The 11,264-nt window shown below is 40.9% G+C and overlaps 1 protein-coding gene across 1 annotated transcript; it reads left to right on the top strand.

The window, feature by feature from the left end:
- The first annotated feature begins 8,018 nt into the window (after positions 1 to 8,018).
- LOC129836083 (putative nuclease HARBI1) lies at positions 8,019 to 10,379 on the top strand. The gene is made up of 3 exons (XM_055901854.1): positions 8,019 to 9,119; positions 9,401 to 9,512; positions 9,607 to 10,379. Exons 1-3 carry the CDS (start codon positions 9,051 to 9,053, stop codon positions 10,176 to 10,178), a joined length of 753 nt encoding a protein of 250 aa, XP_055757829.1. The 5' UTR covers positions 8,019 to 9,050; the 3' UTR covers positions 10,179 to 10,379.
- The last annotated feature ends 885 nt before the right edge of the window (positions 10,380 to 11,264 follow it).

Here is an 11,264-nt window from a genome sequence, read left to right as displayed (position 1 = left end):
GTATACGACTAGATCACTGTCTAATATGGCGCACGACATTGTCTGACCAGCTGGGCAACTTTTGTCATTGTCTAACCATGATTTTGGTGGCTAAATATGCACATTTTCGAACAAACTGTATATGTATGTTGTAATATGATGTTACAGGAGTGTCATCGGAAGAATTCTGAGAAGGTTAGTGAAAAAATTAATATATTTTGTCGATGTTTACGTTATCGCTCTCTTTGGCTAGAATCAATGCTGGGGTAATGTTTGCACATGTGCTATGCTAATATAACGATTTATTGTGTTTTCGCTGTAAGACACTTAGAAAATCTGAAATATTGTATGTATTAACAGGATCTGTGTCTTTCGATTAGTGTATGCTGTGTATTTTTACGAAATGTTTGATGATTAGTAATTAGGTAAACACGTTGCTCTATGTATTTATTCTAGTCCATTTGTGACGGTGGGTGCAATTGTAAACTATGATATCTACCTGAAATATGCACATTTTTCTAACAAAACCTATCCTATACCATAAATATGTTATCAGACTGTCATCTGATGAGGTTTTTTCTTGGTTAGTGGCTATCAATATCTTAGTTTAGCCGAATTGGTGATAGCACCTGATGGAGTAAGAAACTGATGGAGTTAGAAAAGTGGTGTCTTTTGCTAACGTGGTTAGCTAATAGATTTACATATTTTGTCTTCCCTGTAAAACATTTTAAAAATCTGAAATGGTGGCTTTATTCACAAGATCTGTGTCTTTAATTAGGTGTCTTGGACTTGTGATTTAATGATATTTAGATGCTACTATTTAATTGTGACGCTATGCTAGCGATGCTACTCAGTGTGTGGGGGGGGGGGGGGGGGGGGGGATGCACCCGGACCCGGGGTAGATACTCGTGAAAGGTTAATGCAATCGCCGTGTTAGAATTCTAAAAATAACTTCATTACGACATCCAAACTACTAGTACAACATGTTCGACAGATATATGAAATAGCATCATAAAATGGGTCCTACTTTTGATGATCTTCCATCAGAATGTTGTACAAGGGGTCCTTTGTCCAGAACAATCGTTGTTTGGATTTAGAATGTCCTCTTCTCCAGTCAATTAGCACGGAAAGCTAGCAAAGTGGCGCGAAGCTCTCCTTCCTGAACAAACGCAGACAAAGCAACACGCCTAACGTCCCGAAAAAATTTCAATAATCTAATAAAACTATATTGAAAAAACATACTTTACGATGATATTGTCACATGTATCAAATAAAATCAAAGCCGGAGATATTAGTTGTCTATAACGACAGCTTTTCAGAAGGCAATACCAGGTCCCTTCTCGCGCGCTCCAGAAAACAGGAAACTGGTGACACGTCATACCAAGAGCTTTTATTCGACCCCAGATCAAGTTATACACTCCATTTCTTCTCTCACTGCCTGTCGACATTTAGTGGAAGACGTATGAAGTGCATGTATACTAATAAATATCAAGGACATTTATAGGCAGGCCCTAGAACAGATTTTATAGGCAGGCCCTAGAACAGATTTTCCACTTCCTGTCAGGAAGTTTGCTGCAAAATGAGTTCTGTTTTACTCACAGATATAATTCAAACGGGTTTAGAAACTAGAGAGTGTTTTCTATCCAATAGTAATAATAATATGCATATTGTACGAGCAAGAAATGGCCGTTTGAAATGGGCACCTTTTATCCAGGCTACTCAATACTGCCCCTGCAGCCCAAAGAGGTTAAACATTTCACCTGCACCTGCTTCTCGACTCTCAGCATCTCCATTACAAAGTCATAGTTATTGTTTCAAATCTGCATCAACTGAGCATTTCAGGCACACAAAATCGCAAATACAAGACATTGAAAAGTTTCTCAACCAAATAAGTGTGTGACCATATTTCAAACTGAGTACTTCAAAAACACATCGTAGAATGAGTAGATCACAACATCAATGAATTGATAGCATCATAATTCAGAACAACAAATTAAATTCACTACCCATTAAATTAACATTACCTTTTCCAAAAACACTAAAGGCTATGTAGGCAGGCTCCTGGATCTTCTCTTTAACAAGGTCACCCTTGATCCAGCACCGTATGTGGGGAAGCTGTGCAAGCTGTCCATCCCCTGTCTGCCCAGTGTGAGAGGCCTGACAAGGAGAAGGCCATAGCTGGATTTGTCTCCCACTTCAATCTAGGGGGTGACTGAACCCAAGTGTGTGACTGAAGCCTGCTTGATTGAAGCAGGGTACATGCGTCCCCCTCCTCTCCCGCTCGCCTCACCATCAATTTCTATAGTTGGTTGCATTTCCTAAAGCCTAAGTAATTCTCTTTTACGTGATATGACATTTTGTTACTTTTTTTTTTTGCATTTGGAGGTGAGTTACGTGTTACAATATGTAAGAATCAATGGGTCCTGCAGACTGTAGGCTGGCCGGGGCCCTATATTAGGCTTATGGCTCTATTTTCTTGTATCAAATGATCTCACAATTATTTATCACCTTTATTTCTCATGTTGATCAATATTTTGGCTATGTTGGCCTATTGTAACTGATGAAATAATACATACAATTCTGAACATATGTTACATTCGTTGGATGAATTAGACCAAGGTGCAGTAGGCGAACATCTTATTTTATTTGAAATGAACACCGAAAAACAACAAAATACAAAACGAACGTACAGTTCTGCAGGCTACACAGCACCTATACAAAATCAAGATTCCACAAACTAAAGGGGGAAAAAGGCTGCCTAAGTATGATCCCCAATCAGAGACAACGATAGACAGCTGCCTCTGATTGGGAACCATACCAGGCCAAACAAAGAAATAGGAAAACTAGAATGCCCACGCAAATCACACCCCGACCCAACCAAATAGAGAAATAAGGCTCTCTAAGGTCAGGGCGTGACAACATATTGTCATTCATAATGCTAATGCAGAGGAACTAATAAATATATACTTATTGTATGCTTCATGTGCATTTCCTTACGTCTAAGCTTCTAAGGTGAATCAGGCTTCACAAAATCGTGTGAAGAAGTGTATCAGTGAAGATACAGCTCCACGCCCACTCAGCATTTTCTTTCAGGCTTTCTGATTGTTAGAAATGAGAGAAAAGGTAAAATATCCTACATTCTGAGCATTTTAATAGCTTAAAAATATTATGGGTGATGTTTTGGTCATTCAAGAGCTATTTTGGAAATAAGATGACTATGCGGGACCTTTAACATGTTTAAACGTTTTACTAACATCGGCCACGGAGAGCAAGATTACACAGTCATCTGGAACAACAGGGGCTTTCACGCACGACTCAGTGTTGTATTCCTCAAAGCAAGCATAAAAGGCTGGTTCGGGAGTTCTCCATCGCTGGGCAGCTCATGGCTGGGTTTCCCTTTTTAATCCGTTATCGTCTGCAAGCCCTGCCACATACGACAACTGTCGGAGCCTGTGTAACAGGATTCCACATTCTTCCTATATTACCCTTTTGCATGTTTGATGTCTCATCAGAGGTCTCAGCAGGCCTTCTTGTATGCGTCCATGTCCGTGTCCAATTCCTTGTAGCTTTAGACTTTAGCCCAGCATGGATATGGTTATTGGTTTGGATATGTGGATACATGATTGATGTGGTAATCTCCTCAATGTTATTGGATGAATCCTGGAACATATCCCAGCCTGGGATAAGTTCCGCAAAACAGTCTTGTAGCCTCGCGTCTGCTTCATCGGATCACTTCCGTATTGAGCGAGTCACTGCTATTTCAGGATAAATCGTTGTTAAAGTTTACACAGCTGGCCATATATGGATGTTACATTTTACTTTCTGGGTTGGTTATGTAGGATTCTTCTAACCCATCAATTTCTACTACATATACAGTGGCAAGAAAAAGTATGTTTACCCTTAGGAATTACTTTTCCTGTATTTGCGGATCAGACCTGCACAACAGTCAGGAGGAATTTTGGACCATTCCTGTTTACAAAACTCTTTCAGTTCAGCAATATTCTTGGGATGTCTGGAGTGAACCGCTCTCGAGGTCATGCCACAGCATCTATATCGGGTTGAGGTCAGGACTCTGACTGGGCCACTCCAGAAGACGTATTTTCTTCTGTTGAAGCCATTCTGTTGTTGATTTACTACTGTGTTTTGGGTCATTGTCCTGTTGCATCACCCAACTGTTGAGCTTCAATTGAGCTTCAATTGTTGGACAGATAGCCTTACATTCTCCTGCAAAATGTCTTGATAAACATGGGAATTCATTTTTCCATTGATGATAGCAAGTTGTCCAGGCCCTGACGCAGCAAAGCAGCCCAAACCATGATGCTCCCTCCATCATACTTTACAGTTGGGATGAGGTTTTGATGTTGGTGTGCTGTGCCCTTTTTTCTCCACACATAGTGTTGTGTGTTCATTCCAAACAACTCAACTTCAGTTTCATCTGTCCACAGAATACTTTGCCAGTAGCGCTGGGGACATCCAGGTGCTCTTTGCGAACTTCAGACGTGCAGCAATGTTTTTTTTTGGACAGCAGTGACTTCTTCCGTGGTGTCCTCCCATGAACACCATTCTTGTTTAGTGTTTTACGTATCGTAGACTCGTCAACAGAGATGTTAGCATGTTCCAGAGATTTCTGTAAGTCTTTAGATGCCACTCTAGGATTCTTCTTAACCTCATTGAGCATTCTGCGCTGTGCTCTTGCAGTCATCTTTGCAGGATGACCACTCCTAGGGAGAGTAGCAACAGTGCTGAACTTTTTCAATTTATAGACAATTTGTCTTACCGTGGACTGATGAACATCAAGGCTTTTAGAGATGCATAAAGCTGGGAAGAGTACAAATGTAAGTCAACAATTCTTAATCTTAGGTCTTCTGAGATCTCTTTGGTTTGCGGCATGGTTCACATCAGGCAATGCTTCATGTGAATAGCGAACTCACATTTTGTGAGTGTTTTTTATATTGCAGGGCAGCTCTAACCAACATCTCCAACTTCGTCTCATTGATTGGACTCCAGGTTAGCTGACTCCTGACTCCAATGATCTTTTGGAGAAGTCATTAGCCTATGGGTTTACTTACTTTTTCCAACCTACACTGTGAATTTTTAAAGGATGTATTCAATATAGACAAGAAAAATACAATAATTTGTGTGTTTGTCACGTTCTTTCAAAATCGAACCCAGAAGCAGACCAGGGGCCTGTTGCACAAAAGTAGAATTAAGACATCCGGGATAAATGACTCAGCTGAGCTCAATGAAGCCAAAACATGTGCGTCCAGGCTTAATTGGTTGCACAAAGACCAAGCCAGGATGAGCAGACACGGATTCATTAAGCCAGGTGAAACCAATCCTGGATAGGTGCGCGCTCACGGCTCACTCAAATAGACCCCGCCACAGATCACAGATTAACTGATTTACCATGGCAACTAGAGCCGCGTACTTTTCCCGGTCGGAAGCACAAATCCTCATGGAGGCATACGAGGAGGTAAAAGATATAATTAAGAAGAAAGGCAACACCGCCACAGTGATAAAGCAAAGAGAAAAAGCGTGGCAAAGTATTGCAGACCGCCTGAATGCGTAAGTAGTGCACAATTACACAGTCACCGCTCCGCTGAAACATCACAATTACAATTCAAATATTTAATTCACATCTCAAAATGCAGTTGTACTGTAATTATGAAACGGTTAAATTTTTAATTGAAATGCACTGCAGATATGAGTGAAATTGTGTAAAGTAACTCCATCACACTGTATAAAGCTATGATAAATGTTTTGATATTTTTACTGAAAACAAGACAAAAATACCAAGTAATTTTTTGCAGTGTGACTCCATTAAATGTGTGTGTGTGTGTGTGTAGATTAAACATGAACGGGCCAAAACGGACATGGCAGCAGGTCAAAATCAAATACAAGAACATTCTGCAGAATGGTATGGTCCCTGACTAATATTTAACAAAGCACAAGCATATATTGTACCCAGAAGGTGCCTGCTCACACATTGTCTGTACTGTTTTAGCAGTGAAAAAGAATACCCACAGACAAGGCACGGGTGGTGGGTCACCAAAGGCTGACCTTACCCCAGCAGAGGACATGGCCTTGGAGCTAAATAAAGGCAGGCCCGTCTTAGAGGGGATCCCTGGGGGGAAAGAGACGAGCATAGGTTCCTCCCAAGATGCCACCTGCTTCATTCAAGGTATGTCCTTCCATCTCTACATGGGATGCAACCACATTCATATTGAATCCATTTGGACTGTCTGACTTTGGTTTACCTATTGCCTTGCAGTGTCTGGCAGCACTGTGTTCCTGTTAGAGCCACCAGCACAAGCACCAGACGATGCTGATCCAGTGAGTACTCCATCAAAGGCATACTGTAGGCCTGGCATGTCTTGTCTACTAGCTTCAATATGAATCCGATTAAATGTGATAGGGTGAAGGCCCCAGTGCAGCAGCAACAGCACATGATGGAGACGATGATGATGAGGAGGAGACCATCTCTCTGGATTCCAGAAGGCATGAGGTATCATGTTAACCTGTTTGGCGTGCAAGCCCGACCTCGGACCGAAAATGACACCCCTGCAGGGCGCGAAATTCAAAATCTATTTTTTAAAAATATTTAACTTTTACACATTAACAAGTCCAATACAGCATTTGAAAGATAAACATCTTGTCAATCCAGCCAACATGTCCGATTTTTTAAATGTTTTACAGAGAAAACACCACATATATTTATGTTAGCTCACCACCAAATACAAAAGTGGACAGACACGTATGAATTATGATTATGAAGTATGAATTATGATTGAAGTAGCATGCACAACCAACCGAAATAAACTAAAACCAACCTAAAGAGCCCAGAAAAAACGACCTCAGATGACAGTCATATAACATGTTACACAATAAATCTATGTTTTGTTCATAAAAAGTGCATATTTTAGCTATAAATCAGTTTTACATTGATGCTACCCAAAAATGCTAATACATAGCTTGAGTCTGAATCCAGCCGGGAGTAGCCAGAGAAAATACATACACCAACGTCTGCTACTAATTACACCTCATAAAACATTTCAGAAAAACATATGGTGGATAACTAATGAAAGACAGATATCGTGTGAATAAAGCCAACATTTCCGATTTTTGAAGTGTTTTACAGCGAAAACACAATATATCGTTATATTAGCTAACATCATAAGCTAGCATAAGGCAGCATTGATTCTAGTCAAGCGCTAGCCTAGCACAGTTAGCAGAGTTAGCATTCAACAGTTCGACATATATATGAAAAAGCATCCCAAATTGGGTCTTATCTTTCTTGGTACTCCATCAGAATGTTGTAACGGGGTCCAATGTCCAGTAGAGTCTTTAGTTGGGTTCCAGAACGAATTATTTCCCTCTTTGGTTAGCTAGCACGATAGCATTGCTGCGCTAGAAAGCTTTTCTTCAAAAAATTCTTCCGTCGTTTCACATCTAAAGTCCAGAATAAATTGCAATAATATAATTAAAGTATATTGAAAAAACATACTTTAGGATGATTTTGTGACATATATCAAATAATATCGTAGTCAGGCATCATATTCAACGTTATCTACCTTGTTCCAAAAGCCGAGACCAAATTATCCTTCGCGCCCGGATTTTTTTTTTAACTGCGCAGGTCTCACAAGAAGTTGTGTTATTCAGTCCAGGGACGAGATATTCGACTCCTTTCAATTCTCACTTCCGCATTACAGTCTGACGAACGCCTGTGACGTGTCTCTATCGTCCCAAGTCAAATGGCCTTTTATAGAGAAGGTCTTAAAGAGACACATCGCATTTTGGAAAACTCAATTCGGCTGGGAAAATGGCTGTAAAAATATTTCTGTTCGACTTAGAGAAACAATTCAAACCTTTTTAGAAACTACAGACTGTTATCTATCCAACAGTAGTAAATATATGCATATTGGAAAATAAAAAGTTTCTTAGGAGGCCGTTTGAAAATGTGCACACATTTTCCAGTTTTTTCAATATTCAGCGTGCAGCCATAACAGGTTTTAAGACTGTGAAAGTACTATTTACTCTACAATGGTGAGGAGTACTCATCAAAATCAAAAAATCTAATTTCTTTTACAGGACCCAGATGCTATACAGTGGGAAAACCAGCCTGGCAACATAGTGCGTATTAATAAAAGGACACCACATCCTGCCAAATTCCAGCTGCGCTAATTGTATTGTGTTCACAGAGCTCACAAGCTATCAGAAAGTTGTATGGCAACCACCTCCGGCGCCAAATAGAACTGGCAGACATAGACATTCAGTACAAGAAGAAAAAGATGGAAAATCTTGCACTGGAGTCCGAAATAAAAAAGAGGACAATTAGGAAACTGGACCTTGAAATAAAAAAACTTGAGAGGGAGGTGAGATATGCCTTCAATGTACACTGTATGCTAACTGTAACACAAATGTATTAATCATTATTTTTCTTTCCTCCCCCAGCTCCAAGAAGATGACACAGCTCAAAATAAAAATTAGGTATATTCTCGTAAAGTCAAGTGAGCCATGACATATGAGCTCTTATTGTGAGCACACAGGACGGTGGCATCTTTCTAAGTTTTTTTTAATTTTCCCAGCAATCAGTACAACCAAGTCATCGTTATAAGGCATCGCCCTCTTTTGCCCACCCCCCCAGCACCAGGTGTGGCCACTAGCCTATATGAAGGCCCAAAATTGTGTGTTCCTTTCTGCTCTGACAATGGCATGCCCATTCGTGCGAGATGTGGTGGATGAAGAAGCACTTGTGCTGAGGAGAGCCTTCAGGCGAGAAAGGGTCTTCAGGGACCGGTTGGACCCACTGGCCTTCCCTGATGACCATCTATATGAAAGATACAGGTTTTCTGCAGATGGCATCAGGTATCTATGCAGACTACTGGGTCCCAGGATTAAGCACCACACTGCACAGAGCCATGCACTGAGTGTGGAGCAAATGGTTTGTGTGGCCTTGCGCTTTTTTGCTAGTGGAGCCTTCCTGTACTCAGTGGGGGATGCAGAACAGCTGAACAAGGCCACAATTTGCCGCACAATAAGGAGTGTGTGTCTGGCTATCAAAGCATTAGCAGATGTCTTCATCTCCTTCCCTGGCCACAGAAGACTCTGTGACATCAAAGAGGAGTTCTATAGGATTGCAGGTAAGAGGATCTACAAATTACAGGACAACTGTTAACACATAGTAGGATACTCATTACTTTGTGTGACAGGTTTCCCCAATGTCATTGGTGCAGTGGACTGCACACACATAAGGATAAAAGCCCCCTCAGGTGCCCATGAGGCCGATTTTGTGAATAGGAAATCCTTTCACAGCATTAATGTTCAGGTGAACATAACTTTTTGATATTGTCCATTGACGAACACTCTGCATTGCCAGTGATGTGCATTGATTGGTGTAATATTCCTCATCTTATGATTTCAGATGGTCTGCAATGCTGACTGTGTGATCAGCAATGTTGTGGCAAAATGGCCTGGCTCAGTCCATGACTCCAGAATCTTTCGGGCCTCTGAAATCTCTCAGTGCCTATCACAAGGTAAGCCACACAACCCCTATTTATAACCATCATGGCTGTGTCAAGAATATCACTGTGTTTATGAGGTAGTAATGATGAGATTTTGTGTTGACAGGTGAATTCTCTGGTGTGTTGCTGGGAGACAGGGGGTATGGCTGCCAGCCTTTTCTCCTGACACCTTTCACAGACCCCCAGGAAGCACAGCAGGCCTACAACCATGCCCATGCCAGGACCAGGGCCAGAGTTGAAATGACCTTTGGCCTCCTGAAGGCACGCTTTCACTGCCTTCACAAATTAAGGGTCAGCCCTGTTAGGGCATGTGATATTACTGTGGCTTGTGCTGTCCTCCACAATGTGGCCTGCCTGAGGAAGGAGAGGGCCACCAGAGTGCCACCAGCCATGGACTGGGACAATCCGGCAATCTTCCCTGATGACGACAGTGGTCGGCTGCTGAGGGACCAATATGTGTTGAATTATTTGTTAGTATGTGTGCTTTCAATTTTGGTTAAATATGTCCTGCGGTGGCAGAGGAATTTGTTTTTTTTTGGGTTCGTTCTTTTACGAATTTGGCCTCTTATGATGTTTGTGCGGTATACTGTGTGTAATACAAGGCTGCAGGGAGGCTACTGCATCCATTCATTTGTCTGTTCAGTTGATGTGTATGGATTTGTCCTGCATTTATTTTAGTGTGCAGACATGCAGGGTGTGTTATATACAGACCTTTGAATGTGTATGTATCATTTTGTATAATATGCTTGGATTCTGTGCTTTCCATCTTGTAGAGTCACTGTGACTTCAGTTTCGAAAGGAGCTGATGGTTTACCTGCTTTGTTTTGTCCTTATTCAATAAAGGAACATAATGTTACACATTGTGTTTTTATATTCAAATGGAATGTGTATTTGTTTATATGACAGAGTACTAGGGCCACACTGAAGAAAAAGGATAAAGTCATAAATTTATGAGGCTGGTTCTTTCTGCAGAAAAGCTACATATTGTTTTTACAGTTTTGATACTTATGACAATGTGATACTTAATATTCTGGCACATCAGCATGTCTTTGTTTATGAAACCATACTGAAGTACAATTTCACGAAATGCCCCACATCTGTCATTTTAACAACTGTCCTCCTTTAAAACAACTGGTTACAATATTATGACTTTTTTCCCCTCTGTGGCCCTAATATTCTATCATTTTATATATAGCCTTATAGTCTATGGGAAACTGTAAATTATCTAATGATAGCAACATCATCTAAAAATTATTTTTTATCCAAAATCATTGAAATTAATGATCACAAACGTTTAAATAATGACAGTGGGTCTAGTTATATGTGATAACAATGTATAGTGAGCAGTGAAATAACTATTGGTTTCCATTTGTGGTGACTGCTGACTGACATTAGGGATGAGATTAAATAGATCCTGGAATTTAGCCTGGTCTGGAGCAGGCTAGCTCCACAGAATAAATCTCCATGGTAATTTATACCATAACATATCCTCCTGCCCCCTATCCATCTTTAGTGCAACCGGATTACGGATCAATTGAGCCAGGATCACCAAGATATCCTGGCTTAATCCCTTATCCTAGTTTTGTGCAACAGGCCCCAGGACAAGGAGCGTAGAAAGAAGGTGAGTATTTATTTACAAGTGAATGTGAATGAGTAGATATATCCAGGTGGCGTAGCGGGCAGCGGAGGTGAGTGGATGGGAGTAAATAGGTGAATCCAATGGAGTAGCGGAATCCTCCGTCGACCAGGCGGGAATGGGGTGAA

The sequence above is a fragment of the Salvelinus fontinalis genome, chromosome 37, assembly GCF_029448725.1.
Source record: "Salvelinus fontinalis isolate EN_2023a chromosome 37, ASM2944872v1, whole genome shotgun sequence".
NCBI classification, from domain to species: domain Eukaryota; kingdom Metazoa; phylum Chordata; class Actinopteri; order Salmoniformes; family Salmonidae; genus Salvelinus; species Salvelinus fontinalis.
Note: the sequence above shows the minus strand (reverse complement) of the source record. Positions and strands in the feature narration are given on the sequence as shown.